The sequence below is a fragment of the Neoarius graeffei genome, chromosome 14 (assembly GCF_027579695.1).
Source record: "Neoarius graeffei isolate fNeoGra1 chromosome 14, fNeoGra1.pri, whole genome shotgun sequence".
NCBI classification, from domain to species: Eukaryota; Metazoa; Chordata; class Actinopteri; order Siluriformes; family Ariidae; genus Neoarius; species Neoarius graeffei.
The window spans coordinates 2,657,207-2,676,826 of record NC_083582.1 but is presented as its reverse complement, the minus strand read 5'-3'; the positions used below and the strand labels follow the sequence as shown (position 1 = coordinate 2,676,826).

Genomic DNA, 19,620 nt, shown 5'->3' with positions numbered 1-19,620 from the left:
ATTACAGACTATAGTTATACTATAGTTTTAGAAACTATAGTTCTCTAGACTATAGTAATGCTATAGTTCGCCAGACTATAGTAACGCTATAGTTCGCCAGACTATAGTAACGCTATAGTTCGCCAGACTATAGTAACGCTATAGTTCACCAGACGATAGTAACGTTATAGTTTGCCAGACTATAGTAACGCTATAGTTCGCCAGACTATAGTAACGCTATAGTTCGCCAGATGATAGTAACGCTATAGTTCGCCAGACTATAGTAACGCTATAGTTCGCCAGACTATAGTAACGCTATAGTTCGCCAGATGACAGTAACGCTATAGTTCGCCAGACGACAGTAACGCTATAGTTCGCCAGACGACAGTAACGCTATAGTTCGCCAGACTATAGTAACGCTATAGTTCGCCAGACTATAGTAACGCTATAGTTCGCCAGACTATAGTAACGCTATAGTTCGCCAGACTATAGTAACGCTATAGTTCGCCAGACTATAGTAACGCTATAGTTCGCCAGACTATAGTAATGCTATAGTTCGTAATGCTATAGTTCGCCAGACTATAGTAACGTTATAGTTCGCCAGACTATAGTAATGCTATAGTTCGCCAGACTATAGAAATGCTATAGTTCACCAGACTATAGTAATCCTATAGCTACTACTATAGTATTTTTGTATAACCATAGTATTACTATAGTTTTAATGATAATACCACTGTGCTGACAGTAAAACTATAGTAATCCTATAGTAAATAATATAGTATTTCTAGAAAACTATAGTTTTACTATTGTTGTTATAGTAATACTATAGTGATTCTATAAAAACTATAGTTATACCATAGTATAACTATAGGATATTTTCATAAGGGTGGGTTTCCTCCCACATTCCAAAGACATGCAGATTAGTTCAAGTCCCTATTCCAAATTTCACATCAATGTGAGCATTTTTTTCCCCGTGTTGGCCCTGTGATGGATTGGTGACCCGTCCAGGATGAACCCTGCCTCTCACTCGATGTGCCTGCAGTGGATAAATGGGATAGAAAAATGAAATGAAATGTTTTGTCAGGTTCCTTATAATTGTAGGAACCTATTCAGTCACTGCAGCTGTAATTATTGCTGTAGTTTGCAATCTATTTTGCTTTTTCCATTAAACGAGAAAAAACAGCTCTCAATCGGTGCAACAGAAAAAAAGTGTTGGAGATTGTGAGTTCGAATCCTGATTACACCACAGCCATCCGAGACTGGGAGCTCAAGGGAGCAAAACGGACCTGCGCCCTCAGTGAGGGAGGGTGTGGCTGTGGGAGTCTTTGGCTCTGATCCTGATTGGCTGTGTGATGGGGAGAGCTGTCTAATGGGTGGGAATTGGAGAACATTTTAGAAAAGAAAATCATCATTTCGTGTTGTCTGTTAGTGTGATTACATCCACCAGACTTACACCACGCAGTATTATCTGGAATCAGCTGTTGGTATTGGAGCATTTTTATAAGTATGAATAAAGGAGCAGAGCGTCAGTTAATCCCCACGCTGGATTATTGATGAACTCACTGAGCACACTTCTGGAAAGCTGTTCATTTTCTGCTGACATGATCAGATTTTCTGTCTAATTTACAACAATTAAATAAAATAAAAAAAACCCTGATACTGCTAAAGCAGTTGTATACAGTATATTCAATATCAATATTCAACAGGTAGATATTAAATACACAGTATATATAAATAAAACAGACCTATGCAGCTGTAATGCTAATTAAGTTCAAGTCTCGTAATACCAGATAAACTTTTCAGTGTAAAATTAGATTACGCTCAGTCGAACCAGAAGAGACAATCCCTGAAAGAGTGACACTCGAACAGGAAACATGTTCTCACCTGAGTGCAGAACTTCCTGGAAGAGATGTCCATGGGTTCAAGACTTCAGATTAAATAATCGACTCAAAATGCGAAGCTTTGTCTTTTAATGAATCACGCTTAAAGGGCTTCGGTTTATTAAAAGTATAAAGCAATCAGCATATAATGTTCGAGTACAGATTAATATGAAATAAAAATAAAACAAATAAAATAAAGTGTAACTACAATGAGCAGCTCTAATCAACAGGAAACCTGTGATAAACTGAGCACAACATCCGAGAGCAAATAAATGATTAACAGATAAACTGTCAGCAAAAGACTTCTATACATTCTTAAAATATGGATTATAAGAATCTAAGTTCTTAGCGTGATTAGAATACCAAGTTGTGATTGGCTCACAAGTGGAAATAAGCCACAATCATACCTTAATAAACAAACAATATCATATCCAGAGTAAAGAGGATTAAACTGGTTCTGAACCACCATCACTTGAGTTTGTTTCCTGAAGTGCAGACACACCTCGTCTCCTCATCAGCGCATTCAGCAGGGAGTGAGATCTCTGAGACCTTCACTGTGGTCTGGGTGTTGGTGGTTTGAGCCAGATGAGTGTGAGGTTTGAGTATTTCAGAAGCTGCTGATCTCCTCCTGGGGTTTTCACACACAACAGTCTCTAGAGTTTACACAGAATGGTGCGGAAAACAAAAAACACTGAGTGAGTGAGCGACAGTTCTGTGGGTGGAAACAAACGCCTTGTTGATAAGAGAGGGTCAGAGGGAAATGGACAGATTGGTTTGAGCTTTTTTGCCAGGAAGGATATAGTAACTCATATAATCACTCTTTACAACCGTGGTGAGCAGAAAAGCATCTCAGCATGCAACAGCAGAACAGAAGAACACATTGGGTTCCACTCCTGCAGCCAAGAACAGCGATCTTAGGCCTGCCGCACACTACGCCGATTTTCAGCATACCGAGCCAACTGAAGTCGCAAGTCAGGCGTAAAGACTAGTTTTCGATGGTACCGACTCATCTCACAGCCGATTTGAAAAACTAATCGGGAGCCAGACTGCTCGGCGAGAGTCGCTAGCAATAGCCAATCATATCTTTCGCATATAACACGTGATATTTCGTGATCATGTGACGTCTATCTTTTTGAAAAATGGCGGAACTTTGGACTGGGATCGGCGTCCTCCACCCTGAAACTCCAGTCCAGGTGGTGGCGGTAACGCGTCCAGTAGCTGCTTCTCCAACCGCTAGAAAACACTAGAGAAGAAAAAAAACCCCGCTGCTCAGCTGAACAGCTTTAGCCCCTCGAGTTATAAAAATAAAAGCACGTTATTGTGTTTGGCTCTGGTTGAATAACAATACATCTCCACTCACAAAGCTATTGTCACGTGATATTTATAATCTCGTTTGGTGTCGCTTCAATCAAGACTGCACTCGTCAACAGTCGTGAGTTAGTCGGGGATATGTGTGTGCCCTGTCGGGAGTCGGCTCTGAAATGGGTCGGTTCGGTACCGCGTGGATCGGCGTAGTGTGTGGCTAGCCTTAGAATCAACAACACGTTCCTATTAAAGTGGCCAGGGAGTGTGTCTAGTGTATATAAATGATTAACTGTAGAAGAACAGCTGGGAGACAGGTGAGTGTTGCACACAGGGATGTTTGGAGAGTAAAGTTGGGAGTAAAGCGTTTCTTATGAGCGGTGCTGTGATTCGTCTGCTGTGTGACGGAGCTGGTGGTGTTGAAGATGGCGGCTCTGAGTAAAGCTCTCTCCACACTGTGAGCACTGATACGGTTTCTCTCCCGTGTGGACACGCTGGTGGCGCTGAAGACTACCCTGGCTGATAAAAGTGTGACTGCAGTGTGAGCAGAAATACGGCCTCTCTCCCGTGTGAGTGCGGCGGTGTATAGTGAAAGTGCTGCGGTGAGCGAAGCTCTTCCCGCACTGTGAGCAGCGATACGGCTTCTCCCCGGTGTGGGTGCGGCTGTGGAGCCGGAGAGTCGTCTGCTGAGTAAAATTCTTTCCACATTGTAAGCAGCGATACGGCTTTTCTCCTTTGTGAATGCTCTTGTGTCTTTCAAAATGATTCTTCTGGGCGAAGCTCTTTCCACACTCCGAGCACGGATACGGTTTCTCTCCCGTGTGGATGCGCATGTGTCGTTTCAGATGGCCATTTTGGGTGAAGCTCTTTCCGCACTGCGAGCAGGGATACGGCTTTTCCCCCGTGTGGACGCGCTGGTGTTGTTTGAGCGTACCCCGATGACCGAAAGACAACCCGCACTGTAAGCAAGGATACGGCCTCGCCCCTGTGTGAACCCGCCCATGAGCCCGGAGCATGGACTGGTCAGTAAAACTCTTCCCGCAGTGAGGGCAGGGATACGGCTTCACCCCCGTGTGAATGCGCTGGTGTCGTTGCAGATTACTTTGTCGAGTAAAGTTCATTCCGCACTCTGAGCAGTGAAACGGTTTCTCTCCCGTGTGTGTGCGCTCGTGTCGCTGGGCGGCGCTATGATCCGTGAAGCTCCTCCCGCACTGTGAGCACTGATACGGCTTCTCTCCTGTGTGGACGCGCTGGTGGAGTCGGAGATGAGTCAGTCGGGTAAAACTCTTACCGCACTGCAAGCACTGCTGTGGTTTCTCCCCTGTGTGAACGAGCTGGTGCTGCTTCAGGTAACTTTTTAGCTTAAAATTTTTCCCACACTTTGAGCAGTTATGGAGTTCCTTCCGCTTCTGTCCATGCGAGGGCTTAGAGCCCAGAGGACTTGAGGACGTTTGCTGTTTGCTGGAGCGTCTTTTGGCCTTTTGATGATTCATTTCTCCTGATTTCTGCAGTCTCACATATTCCTCACGGTGGCATCTCTTCATGTGTTTGTGGAGATAAATTTGAACTGAATAGCAAAGTGAACACAAGGTGCAGGTGAAGACCTGCGATGAACTGTTATTCATTTCTGGAAATGAAGCAAGATGTAAAATGATGGCATTACAGCTAGAAACTGACCATTTCAGGTAAAATGAAGATAACATTTATTCTGCACAAGGGTTATCGCCTACTATTTGTTGCAGTGACACTCTGTATCTAAAACCGCCATTTATTAACATTTATCTATAGAATTGATGTATTCACATAAAACATTAAACACACTTGTGCCATAACGTCATACAAAAATGTTTGACCACAGCATATTCATTTATTTATTTTTTTAAATTTCAGTCATAAAATTGTCATTTAAGCCACAGTGAAGTAAACATTTGCTTTTCTGTCTTCACATTTCAAAAAAGTTGCTCACAGTTCAGGATACAAGTAAAAATCAATAGAAGGAATTTTTATCATCTAGTTAGTGAACCACACGCTAACTTGCAGTCACACCATGGGAACACTGTCGCTCGGCAACTGAGACGCATCAGTGCTGCATAACCTTCTAATAACGGAGATTAACAGACAAAGAAATATTACCCGGATAGCTTTCTTTCATCTCAGAAATATTGCTAAAATAAGAAATTTAATGTCACTACATGATGCGGAAAAACTAGTTCATGCCTTCGTTCCCTCCAGGTTGGATTATTGTAATGCCTTACTGTCTGGATGTTCCAGTAGGAGAATAAACAGGCTCCAGTTAGTTCAAAATGCAGCAGCAAGAGTCCTTACTAGAACTAGAAAATATGACCCCATCACGCCTGTCTTATCCACACTGCATTGGCTCCCAATCAAATTTCATATTGATTATAAAATACTACTATTGACCTTTAAAGCACTAAATGGTCTCGCACCACAGTACCTGAGTGAACTTCTGCTCCTCTATGACCCGCCACGCCTACTTAGATCAAAAGGTGCAGGCTATCTGCTGGTACCTCGTATAGTGGAGGCTACATCAGGGGGCGGAGCCTTTTCTTACAAAGCCCCATAGTTATGGAACAGCCTTCCAAGTAATGTTCGGGAATCAGACACAGTCTCAGTGTTTAAGTCTCGGCTGAAAACAGATCTGTTTAGTCAAGCCTTGTGTTAATGGTGTTTATGAGGTAAAGGAGGAGATCTGGAGGATCCTCAGACAGAGTGTTTTGGTAAACTGGGATGTATGGATGCTGTCAGTCCCCACTCGCTTGCTCACTCGAGTTTGTTGACGGTGTAGTGGCTGCTGCTTTATGTCCCGGGGCCCCTCATGCCTGTGTTACCTTCTGGCTCTCCCCTTTTAGTTATGCTGTCATAGTTAGTCTCGCTGGAGTCCCTGCTTGTACTCAGCGCAATATGTACACTGTTCTTAACCATTAGGTGACATTGGACAAACCTAACAACCTCTCTCTCTCTCTCTCTCTCTCTCTCTCGTTACACATATCATTCCTGAGACACCAGTGGTGCTAAACCTCTCCTGCTCCTCAGACCTGCCTGATCCATCCTGATGCCCTACTTCTGGCTGAGGTTCTCATCACTTCACTCCTGCAAGAACGACCCCATACGGACAATTGAAAGTCGCACTTAGAAGACGCTCTGGACACTTAATACAAACAGTTTTGCTGCAATGTCCCAACTTTTTTCTGAGTGTGTTTCAGGCGTCAGCTTCTAACTTCATTTATATTACAAAATACAATGAAGTTGATCAATAAAACTATTGAAATCTTTTCTTTGTACTTTTGTCAGGTAAATAAAGGTCCACATGAATTAACACATCACACATTTTACTTTAAATTGCATTTTGGAAAATACCCCAACTTTTCTGGAAATGGGGTTAATATAGTGAGCATAATGAGCATCAGTATTACAGTATTACAGTAAAGACAACACCAGCTGTAATTTCAGGTCAAAGTGCTGAATGATGTCCTTCTAGTTGAAGGTAGAGTTGAGGACAGTGTTCCTGATGTATATCTGAGGAGGTATTTAAGATGTGGTCAGTGAAGTGTGAGTGTATCTTACCTCAGGCTTTAAAGCAGAACGCAGAGAAACACCTCACAGACAATAACGAGCTTTAACTGCCTGCAGCTTTAATTCCAGCTGTAACCCACACTGAGGTCCAGGCGTGTGGAGATGAGGAGCTCAGTACTGAGTTCTGCTGCTTCACCCGGAAATCTTCCTCCTGTCCACCACACAGACGTCTCTATGGTGCTGCAGACTCATTTACATATTCATGAATTCATCATAATCATTTGTTTATCAAAACAAGAGGGAGGATTTTTTTAGTATAAAATACAAATAAATAACAAAAGGAAGTCGTCTTAGTCATGTAAATATCTACAATTAGAGTCTAACACTTTCCATTTTTACAAAATATTACAGTTTTGATCAAAACAGGAAAAAAATGAAGTTAAGATGACCTTAGTGTATACTCACTCACACACACACACACACACACACACACACACACACACACACAGTTATATATAGGTAAACAAAAGCATACCTCAGTTTGTACATTGCTTGTGTGAACAGAGTAATGTAAGGTAAAATCTGTTAGCAGTGGCTTTATACTGCGAGTCTGCTGGATTTTTGATTCATTAATACACTAAACACTCATTAAAACCCTTAACTGCTTCAAAGTGACAAATAACCCCACAGGAAATAAACCCCGATTCCAAAAAAGTTGGGACAAAGTACAAATTGTAAATAAAAATGGAATGCAATGATGAGGAAGTTTCAAAATTCCATATTTTATTCAGAATAGAACATAGATGACATATCAAATGTTTAAACTGAGAAAATGTATCATTTAAAGAGAAAAATTAGGTGATTTTAAATTTCATGACAACAACACATCTCAAAAAAGTTGGGACAAGGCCATGTTTCCCACTGTGAGACATCCCCTTTTCTCTTTACAACAGTCTGTAAACGTCTGGGGACTGAGGAGACAAGTTGCTCAAGTTTAGGGATAGGAATGTTAACCCATTCTTGTCTAATGTAGGATTCTAGTTGCTCAACTGTCTTAGGTCTTTTTTGTCGTATCTTTCGTTTTATGATGCGCCAAATGTTTTCTATGGGTGAAAGATCTGGACTGCAGGCTGGCCAGTTCAGTACCCGGACCCTTCTTCTACGCAGCCATGATGCTGTAATTGATGCAGTATGTGGTTTGGCATTGTCATGTTGGAAAACGCAAGGTCTTCCCTGAAAGAGACGTCGTCTGGATGGGAGCATATGTTGCTCTAGAACCTGGATATACCTTTCAGCATTGATGGTGTCTTTCCAGATGTGTAAGCTGCCCATGCCACACGCACTAATGCAACCCCATACCATCAGAGATGCAGGCTTCTGAACTGAGCGCCGATAACAACTCGGGTCGTCCTTCTCCTCTTTAGTCCGAATGACACGGCGTCCCTGATTTCCATAAAGAACTTCAAATTTTGATTCGTCTGACCACAGAACAGTTTTCCACTTTGCCACAGTCCATTTTAAATGAGCCTTGGCCCAGAGAAGACGTCTGCGCTTCTGGATCATGTTTAGATACGGCTTCTTCTTTGAACTATAGAGTTTTAGCTGGCGACGGTGGATGGCACGGTGAATTGTGTTCACAGATAATGTTCTCTGGAAATATTCCTGAGCCCATTTTGTGATTTCCAATACAGAAGCATGCCTGTATGCGATGCAGTGCCGTCTAAGGGCCCGAAGATCACGGGCACCCAGTATGGTTTTCCGGCCTTGACCCTTACGCACAGAGATTCTTCCAGATTCTCTGAATCTTTTGATGATATTATGCACTGTAGATGATGATATGTTCAAACTCTTTGCAATTTTACACTGTCGAACTCCTTTCTGATATTGCTCCACTATTTGTCGGCGCAGAATTAGGGGGATTGGTGATCCTCTTCCCATCTTTACTTCTGAGAGCCGCTGCCACTCCAAGATGCTCTTTTTATACCCAGTCATGTTAATGACCTATTGCCAATTGACCTAATGAGTTGCAGTTTGGTCCTCCAGCTGTTCCTTTTTTGTACCTTTAACTTTTCCAGCCTCTTATTGCCCCTGTCCCAACTTTTTTGAGATGTGTTGCTGTCATGAAATTTCAAATGAGCCAATATTTGGCATGAAATTTCAAAATGTCTCACTTTCGACATTTGATATGTTGTCTATGTTCTATTGTGAATACAATATCAGTTTTTGAGATTTGTAAATTATTGCATTCCGTTTTCATTTACAGTTTGTACTTTGTCACAACTTTTTTGGAATCGGGGTTGCAAAGATGGTCTCCAAGCTCGGTCTGTCTTTTAGCAGCTGGTCCTGGGTCAGTACATGGACACACCTCTTTAAAGATTAATAGTGAGTAATTATAATTTCACTCGTTCTAAAATCAGTGCAGAAGTAAAACTGCCTCTGGGATGAACATCTGGAGTCTCGGAGTGAATTAAAGGTCAGTTAAATGTCATGAAAACTGCAGGACAGTCATACTGTTGTGAATATTTCAGTTTATTCTGACTCCAGCAATCCGTTAGATAATTAATAGTGTCTCAAATCGTTTTTAAAATAAAACCTGGTGCAGGCTTTCACAAATAAACCACGTACTACAACTGACCAATCAAAAACCTCTATTCAGTCAATCCAGAATTTTATGAGGAAAATTAAATAGGAATAAAGGATGGACAGACAGACAAATAAACAAACAAACAAACAGGTTTGCTCCCTGCTTTAATGCAAGTTATAAGTTTAAAGGACTTTGAATTCTTAAAAAAAATTACTGGTCAGAATAGTGGATCGGTTTCATGGCCTAGTTAATGCAGCAGACTGAAGCTTCAGTGTAACTCACTTTGGGCTTTAAAGCTGAATGTAATGAATCACTTCAAACACACACACACACACAATTTTTATTAAACTCACTCGGATAAAAATAATGAACTGTTGCTGCAACACCATCAGGTCGATTTCCTGATAGAAATGATGAGCTGTGACATGATAAACAGGAAGTAAACGACCGAGCCGATTCCACCGAAACGAGAGCTGAGTGGAGCGGGGGCTGATAGCAAAATCAGCAGCAAAATATTCCATATGGAAATAAGAATTAAATATAGCCACAAGCGGTGATGATGGGCCCCTCACACCTCCGGCAAGATCACAGGACCAGTAAAAGAGTTCTTTTTTACTCAACAGAGATGGGTGAAAAAGCCACTCTTTCTGATGCCAGATGGTGGCGCAATACTGGTGTGTCACTCTGAGCATGTGGATATCATCATAACCATCATCACCAATAACCCAGGAAGTCTGAGTCTTATCTAATTTACGAGGCACTTCCTGTTTGCGTGGCGAGACATACAATGCCATCGTGTCATCATTTCAACACTGTGAAATATCAAACATCTCTTCACAATTTAACATCAGCAGCATAAAAAAATCCTTATGAAAGCAATAATGCCTTTCACCGACAGTGCAGGCGCCCTCTGGTGGACGGCTCCTGCTCCTTCAGTGCTCGGGCCCTAAGGAGTGAACAAGCAGGGAATAGGCAACGCTCACAAAGGATGCATGTGGTAAAGGTCAGATGATCAACAGATCGACACCTGGATATCAGTTTCGATTTATTTATTTATCAACATCTAAACAGGCGGACCAATTTAGCTAAGGCAGGTTTAAACGGAAGCCTGTAATATAACTAAATAACATACAAACACATGAAAAAAGGTCTATAACTGTGAATATATAGGCTATGAACACACACACACACACACACACATCCAAACTCACTTCACAAATGAAGTCTGAGACTCTTCTTGAATTTAGGGAAAGATGCTTCCTTTCTCGAACTCCTCGGAAGTGCGTTCCACACTTTAGCCCCATTTAAGCGAAAAGAACGATGACACTTAGCAGTTTTAGTGAGGAGCAAGCGGAGAAGGTCTTTATTTCGAGTATTATGTGGGAGGAAATCGTGTAAGTAGCAAAAATCATGTCAAAGATAAGCAGGTGCAAGGCCATGTCAGCACTTGAAAATTTGCCTACAAATTTGATACATCCTGCGAGATTTTAACGATGACCAACTAACAACGCGACTGATTTCATGCTGTTGGATTTTGCAACCCTCAGTAATACTGACCACATGCCTTGGAAGTTTTTCAAAATAGTCGCAATGAGTTTTTCCATAACCGTCCCAGACAGCTGAGCAGTAATCAAACAGGGGAAGGATCACGGTGTTATACAAAGTGACACAAGCCTCATGATGGATGATCTTACAGGCTTTCTGTAACACAACTGAGTGAAATGAGGTTTTGGTGGAAATGTGGTCAATAGGGTCATTCCAAGAGAGAGTTGGATCAAACATAACACCAAGATAGCTGAACTGAGGGAATGTTTAGTTTCTGCAGGAATATCTCTAATGATTGTGTTCTGACTGTTCACTTGTTCTTCTCGTGATCTGGACTGGACTAAGAACATCACCTCCGTGTGAGATGATGAATCTGCCCAGTATTATAATGACATTTACAAATGTTTGGAATATAGAGGGGCGTTGACCAGGCCACTGTACGACATCACTGATTATTCACAGCGGCCTGACGTGACACTGAAATCCACTTTACAGTCTCCTCTCAGATCTGAATTAGACACACACCTCTGAGGACTAGTCTTGAGAATATTACTCCTCTCTCATCTTTCTGTTTATGTCAGTAAACTGCTGAAAAAGTTAATTCTGCCTAAAACAGAAAGGTGTCAGCAGTAACTTTTTCAGCAGTTTGCGCTCCAGGAGCTCTTCTGTGAGATTGGACCATATGTTCTAGCCTTCATGCCCCATGTGAATTAGTGAGCCTTTGACACCCATGACCCTGTCACCAGTTGTCCTTTGGCTCCTTGGACCACTTTTGTTCAGTACTAACCCCTGCATACCAGGAACACCCCACAGGATGGGCCATTTTGGAGATGTTCAGACCCAGTCATCTCACCATCACAATGTGACCTTGTCAAAGTCACTCAGATCCTTACACTCGCCCATTTTTCCTGCTTCCAACACATCAACTTCAAGAACTGACTGTTCTCTCACTGCCTAATAAACCCCAACCCTCGACAGGTGCCACTGTAATTAGGTAATCAAATAATATTGGCTGGCGTTGAGTGGTATATAAGATAGATTCCATTCAGCGAGCATGATACTGAATGAGTTCAAGACGAGTAGCTGAAGGGAATATACCGTATCTAATAGACCACAAAAAAAGCCAGCAAATATTATTATTCATACACCTTCAATGGAACAATTATAGATTTTACAAAAAGTTAAGAACAGGCGGGAACATACCAATACTGAATGCTGATTCTGATCAAATGTAATTCAATGTTCTGTCAGTCCAGTGTACTGTACAAAGTCAAAGTTCTAACAATAAAATGGTCCAAGTCCAAAAAGCCTGAACAGCAACCCGACTTATATACAAGTTATATCCAGGCTGACAGTTCAAGTTCACAGTTACTTTTGGTCAGAGTTAATTGTTACATTGCAGTTGTTCAAAACAAAAGGGCTTTGTTGAGTGAAGTCCATGAGTGACGTCCTCTTGTAAAAGTCTCCGTCACTTTTCTTCACCTCTAAGTAGAACTTTGACAATATTTCCTCTGTTGCTCTCTTTTCCAGTTTTTTGATGTTCATTGGTCTGTTTTTCTCTTGTAAATGTGTGTGGAGAATATCCAGGGAAGTTTTGGTAGCCTTTCAGGTGTTCAGCGCATCTTTAGTTTCAGTTTATTTATTTAGTACTTAAACCTAGCACTGGATTAACCTCGTCTTCTCTCTCTCCCGCCCAACAAAAAAATGATTGTGCACATGCGCAACAGAAAAGTTGTCATTGGATCTTCGCATGAGCTTCGATGTGTGACATCGTGTTGTCTTGACAATGTGCAATATTATAACAATATTGCATGCTCATTCTCTATTGGGGAGAATGGAGTAATACATGGAGAATAAGCGATATGATAACAATACTGCATGCCATCAATAAACCCACCAGAAGGGAATAGAACTTTTTCCATAGAAAAAGTGTCCTGTATGTATAATAATCAATGCTATAACATGATATCACAATGATTATGAGACTCGAGTGTTTTAGTGTGAAATAGACCACAGGTATTTTTCATCTGAGCTCCATCCGGGATGTGGAGAATCAAAACCAGGACATAAATCTTTATCTGTCACTCGTGAGGAAAACAGTGAATTGTTTTGATAAATTTGGGGACTTTTTGTTTGTGAATGTATCAATATAATAAAAAGAAAAGTCACACATTGGGGGCGGCACGGTGGTGTAGTGGTTAGCGCTGTCGCCTCACAGCAAGAAGGTCCTGGGTTCGAGCCCCGGGGCCGGCGAGGGCCTTTCTGTGTGGAGTTTGCATGTTCTCCCCGTGTCCGCGTGGGTTTCCTCCGGGTGCTCCGGTTTCCCCCACAGTCCAAAGACATGCAGGTTAGGTTAACTGGTGACTCTAAATTGAGCGTAGGTGTGAATGTGAGTGTGAATGGTTGTCTGTGTCTATGTGTCAGCCCTGTGATGACCTGGCGACTTGTCCAGGGTGTACCCCGCCTTTCGCCCGTAGTCAGCTGGGATAGGATCCAGCTCGCCTGCGACCCTGTAGAACAGGATAAAGCGGCTACAGATAATGAGATGAGATGAGTCACACATTGGGTTGAAGATATGAAGTTTATCTTCTCATGTTGAAAAACTCGCATTTTTCATATGAAATACATTGCGGGTCTGAGTGACATATTTCCCAATATTTCACTCCGATTATGTCACTCCCAGTGTTTTCCCGCTGACGAGACACGCGCCATCAAAATGGCGAACTGGTTCAACATTAAAATTCTTTTGATTAACTTGTGTTTTTTTGTGTGGATGTGTCCATATAATATAATATAAAGAACATTACACCATGGTGCGCAGATATGAAGTTTATCTTGTGTTGAAAAATATTTTCACTAACTCACTTCACTTACTCGTGATATATACACTCACCACTCGACGATAAACTTCATATCACACCACTGTGTAACATCCTCTGTACACCTGTCACCTGTCAGTGGTCATAATGTTTGTGAACATTGCAAAATAATGTATAGATTTAGGCACTGCCTAAAAGCAGAGCTCCCATCTGCATACATGTCACCCTTTAGTTCCCCATGCCCTTACAAAATCTGTACTTTTCCCTTACATTCACCCATGAGCCCTTATACATGAGAAAAAATTCCAATATATAACCCAAAGCAATGATTGTTTTATTCCACATTATACACTCCTATTGTAATAGGCATATTTATCGCACAGCATCAAGTTAAAGGGATCAAATAAGCATGTCCTGAATAAAAAGAGATTTTAGATCCCAGAGAAAACAACTGAATTAAAAAGGACTATATGTCCAGTCAAGTAAACAATTATCTACTAAAGAGAATGATTGAACTATAAACTTAATTATTTAATATACATTGTATCAGTAATACCAGAATTATTGATGTAAATTTTGCAAATAAAATGTATTAATATTAAATAGTTCATAAAAATTACACAAAGTTCTATTTGACAAGTGTTGGCATCACCGACAATATTACATTCCACCAAAGAGAATTACTGGAAATATAACAGCAGTACTAAGTCGGTATGTTAATTAAAATAGTAGGTTACATGTAATAAATTATATATAATCATGTCAAACAGGAAATGAAGGTTAGTAAAAGTTCCATTTGAGAAAATAAAAAGTGTTGATGCCACAAGCGGTGTTCAATCCAACTAAAGATGGCTGAACCACATCAAGTATATTATGTAAACAAGGATAAGTGAAAATATTAATAAATTATGAAGTTAAATTGAAAATCTTATTCCTTTTTGGAGTGTTCTTCGCTGTACAAAGATGTTGCAGATTTGGCACTAGGCGGTGTGTGTGACTGGTAATTACTAACACTGACCACTAGGCGGTGTGTATGACTGGTAATTACTAACACTGACCACTAGGCGGTGTGTGTGACTGGTAATGACTAACACTGGCCACTAGGCGGTGTGTGACTGGTAATTACTAACACTGGCCACTAGGCGGTGTGTGTGACTGGTAATTACTAACACTGGCCACTAGGCGGTGTGTGTGACTGGTAATTACTTACACTGACCACTAGGTGGTGTGTGTGACTGGTAATTACTAACACTGACCACTAGGCGGTGTGTATGACTGGTAATTACTAACACTGACCACTAGGTGGTGTGTATGACTAATTACTAACACTGGCCACTAGGCGGTGTGTATGAATGGTAATTACTAACACTGGCCACTAGGCGGTGTGTGTGACTGGTAATTACTAACACTGGCCACTAGGCGGTGTGTATGACTGGTAATTACTAACACTGACCACTAGGTGGTGTGTGTGACTGGTAATTACTAACACTGACCACTAGGTGGTGTGTGTGACTGGTAATTACTAACACTGACCACTAGGTGGTGTGTATGACTAATTACTAACACTGGCCACTAGGCGGTGTGTATGACTGTAATTACTAACACTGGCCACAAGGCGGCGTGTGTGACTGGTACTCTGTGCCTTTGGGGCGCCGCTCGTGGAGCTCCGCTATCAGTGAAAATGAAATATTGAAAACTTGCATGGAATCCAGAGGCAAAAAAATTCACATAACTTAATTACAGAAAAATTAGTGCTAAAATTCAAAGGCTTTAAATTTCAAAGTCTGGTGAGAGAGATGGTGAACGTGTGATCAATCCCTTTTAATCCGCCACCTCCGTCAGGGAAATCTCACATACTGAGGAGAGATGGATGAAGCGAACTACAGTGGAGTTGAAGTTTACACTCGCTTTAGCACAATACACAGGCTCAAGTGGCTCTAACGCTAACATGCTAACACGTTAACACGCTAACCAACCTGACAGGATTTAGCCACACAATAAAATCCAAGCAACAGCCAAACTTTCTACTTGAGAAAGTCGTTTATTAGTTTAGTGACTCAAATTTATCCGCCTTAGTCCGGGAGCCAAAGGCCCAAATTTGGCTGAACCTGGCTTCGTCGGTTAAAGTTTTTTTTTTTTTGCTGTTTGTTGTTGTCCAAGGTCTACTCATTAAGATAAGAGAGGGTGCCCGGTGATATCCCTTGGGCAATTCCGGATATTGGCCCTTTATTGTTGGATGTGCTGCAGTCATAGCCTAAATTCTGACATTTTGACATTCTTCACTTTATGTTCACCAAAGTCTATGGCCGGCGGCACGGTGGTGTAGTGGTTAGCGCTGTCGCCTCACAGCAAGAAGGTCCTGGGTTCGAGCCCCGTGGCCGGCGAGGGCCTTTCTGTGCGGAGTTTGCATGTTCTCCCCGTGTCCGCGTGGGTTTCCTCCGGGTGCTCCGGTTTCCCCCACAGTCCAAAGACATGCAGGTTAGGTTAACTGGTGACTCTAAATTGAGCGTAGGTGTGAATGTGAGTGTGAATGGTTGTCTGTGTCTATGTGTCAGCCCTGTGATGACCTGGCGACTTGTCCAGGGTGAACCCCGCCTTTCGCCCGTAGTCAGCTGGGATAGGCTCCAGCTTGCCTGCGACCCTGTGGAACAGGATAAAGCGGCTACAGATAATGAGATGAGATGAATGAAAAAGTCTATGGCCCACTTTACACGGGGACGGTATAAAACAAAAACGCAAAAGTCCGTTTTCGTTCTCACTTTTTTCTGCGTCTACACGACCATTTTCAAGGAGGAAATCTGCGTCTATACGGTGACGCATAAATGTCTCCGCTATGTCTGCACGCATGCGCAACGTCTTCTGTCTTGTCTGATCTGCACATCTGCGCCGCTGTTCTGTCAAGTTATCCTACCAAGCCTACTACGCATGCGCGAAATCCAGGAGGGTGGGAAAATTCAACAGTGGTTTTGTCCCACCGATCAGCTGGGCTGAAAGAAAATCGGTGAGAATTTCACGCATTTGCCGATTTTTATGTTTTGTGCGTATTGGTCGAGTCTTTGGCCAAGTCAAATAATTTGTAATGACTTGTTTTGAATAATAAAACGGTCTGTATGAGAACTTGCTAGGATAACTTTACAGAACACCGGTCCGGCTGAGGTACTGTAGTGCTCGAGGGAGGAGCAGGAGCAAACCGAAACTCTTTTAATCTGCCTTTATTAAGTAACACTCACTCTTGTTTCGGTGAAGAAGAGAAAAGGCAGTGTCCATCTCAGCAAAATAAACCCGTTCGGCTGTTAGTTTTGTTTTCAGTCTCGGGTTTATGGTTTCACGAGCGGCTTGAATAGGCGGCGTGCGCGTGCGTGTGTGTGTAACTTGGCGATACCAAACTGAGGAGCTCCAGCCAGGCGGGTGAGCAGGAAAACACATCTACTGCATTAAAACACAGAGCAGCTTGAAGGTCCGTTGGATCGATGTAATCAGACATGCTCTTACTTTTTTATTTACTTTCTTACTTCCCGGGCTGGCATGTGCAGTATATGACATATGTATGACGTAAACGCGTACCCGACGTGAGCAGATCCGAGCAGAGTTTCGCGTATTGGGTAGTTTAGACGGATATGCAACGGGGGCCGTTTTTAACTTATCCACTCTGGAAGGCGTTTTCAATTTTATCCGTTTTTCAGCCTCGGAAACGCCGTCCTCGTGTAAACGAAAGGCACTTCTGATAAAATATTTAGTCGTTTTTACCCGACAGCGTCCTCGTGTAAACGGGCCCTGAATATCATACTTATTTTTGTGTTTGTTAACATAATAGGATGAGTTTAAGGCCTGGGGGTGGGGTTCCAGCCATGGTTGGGGGTGTGGCCATGCAATTGGGGGCGGGGCTTATACCAAAAAGCCCTTTATTACTCTATTACTTTGGTTGTTAATGCGAGCCTTAAATTATTAGGCATACACTCCATTGTCATCCTTGTGTTTACTTCTGCAGGGGCATATGAGGGACACAATTAGCTAATTCAAGCCAACTTGTGTAGCTATCTTGCTAACTCTGTCAATCACACTGCCCCCAAAAGATCACAGCACACATAAGCTAAGCAGAGAAACTATTTGACTGTAATCATGAAAGAGCAGTGACATGTACTCACTGCTCACCAGTGAACTAGACCCATAGTTTCACAACACTGGCTAGCACACCCAACTCTCACCTAGTAAATGCTAGTCACTGATTTTTTTAAGCTAATACATTAAGCTAATAGATTGCTTATTTTAACGATATTGACTGTTGAAATAGTAATGTCCCTGGTTCCCTAGTAAAATTCAGGGCATTGTCCCCGATTATCATCTCAAAAGTCTGTTAACCTTACCCTCACCCCCACTCCAAACCACACTGCTTGTGGACTGAGAGTCATGTGCACTAGCCAGTCCACTGACTAGCACGACTTTTAAAACGTTGGGGAGTAAGGTTTACTTAACATTCTCCTCTGTACTAGCTGGCATCCAGTACATAAGCATATTTTTACAGACACTAAGCAATGGCAAAGGGTTTAGAGGGTTTTTTTTTCATCTGAACTCTTAGTTCTTTCCTTAAATAGTTTTTGTGTTTTGTGTGTGTGTTTGCATACTGTATGCAATTATTTTACATAATTATTGCTCATTAGTGTGTGTGCATGCATGCATGCACGTACATGCTTTATGTACTGTTGTTCTTGTATCAAAATTGTTAATTTTGCAAATTTGTGAAAGGGTCAATTACACGTTTGACTAATTTGAATGACAGTAAAGCGTGAATACTGTACAGCCAATTTGGTTAATTGAAAATCAGTATCTTTTGCTATTCTTGTGTGTGTGTGCGCATGCTGTATATGCCATTTTGCATGCTTGATATATTGCATACTGTAGTTTTACATAGTGGATCACTGGTGTGAGTGTATATGCATGCTGTATATAGTTCTTTTGCATGCTGTATAGTTCTTACATAGATATTGATCATTATTTTGTATTAACTGTAGAGTTTATGTAATACTTGTATAAAAATCGCTAATTTGGAAAAGTTATGAAAGGGTTAATTAATCCACATTTGATGTATTTGAATGACAAATATAGAGAAAAATGTGAATACCTATCAGATACAGCCAACTTGGTGCATTTAATATCAGTATTTACACTGATATTATTTTTTTTGTATTTTCTTCCATTATTTGGGCATATAGGGCATTAAAGGGTTAATATATTAAATTGCCCAAGGGATATCACCGGGCACCCTCTTAAATCTTGAAGAGCTACCTCAAACCTATAAGATAAAGCAAAAAAAAAAAACTTTAACCAAAAATTCCGGGTCCGACCCCATGGCTCCCGGACTACCTGTAACTTTATTAAATGTCAGTTTTCTCAAACTATTAGCGCTAGTTTTAATGGAAGTCAGAATAAACCTGAGTAATGATACAATTCACATCAGGATTTTGTTTTACTGAAAATATTTGTTTTATTAAAACATTAATAAAAGAATAATTTCCCTCAATGGCGTTTCCTCTGGTCCCCTGAGCAAAGTGACGTGTTGTGGAATTTTCCTGAACTATAATAAAATAATTCCCACCGGGAAAACCTCTTTACCCAGTGACGCAGTTTAAGAAATTCCGTCTCAAACTAAGAGGAAAAAGAGTTTTCGACAGCGTTTTTATTTAATGACGGGCTTCATGCTGTATTCGCTCTGCTCTCAAGGAAAATCTTCAGAAATATGAACTCGCAGTGATTGCTAAAGTTACTGAGACATGATTAGCCGGTTTAGCTCGTTACAGCACTGAGTCGGCGAGTGTACTGGCCTCTGAGGGAAATACCCGCGTTTAACGTTTCAGACAGACATTAGTGCGCCCCGCCCCCTGGCACCCCGCCCCTGCACACCGGCGCCCCGCCCCTGCACACCGGCGCCCCGCCCCTCACAGACTCCACACGGACAAAAACTCATCACTGCGAGCTGAAG

The 19,620-nt window shown here is 41.8% G+C and overlaps 1 protein-coding gene across 1 annotated transcript; it reads right to left on the bottom strand.

The window, feature by feature from the left end:
• Positions 1 to 1,981: 1,981 nt before the first annotated feature.
• Positions 1,982 to 6,843, bottom strand: LOC132897422 (zinc finger protein 501-like). The gene is made up of 2 exons (XM_060938697.1): positions 6,747 to 6,843; positions 1,982 to 4,788 (listed from the first exon to the last, which is right to left on the bottom strand). The coding sequence occupies exon 2, from the start codon at positions 4,784 to 4,786 to the stop codon at positions 3,533 to 3,535; it is 1,254 nt and encodes a 417-aa protein (XP_060794680.1). The 5' UTR covers positions 4,787 to 4,788; positions 6,747 to 6,843; the 3' UTR covers positions 1,982 to 3,532.
• Positions 6,844 to 19,620: the final 12,777 nt, after the last annotated feature.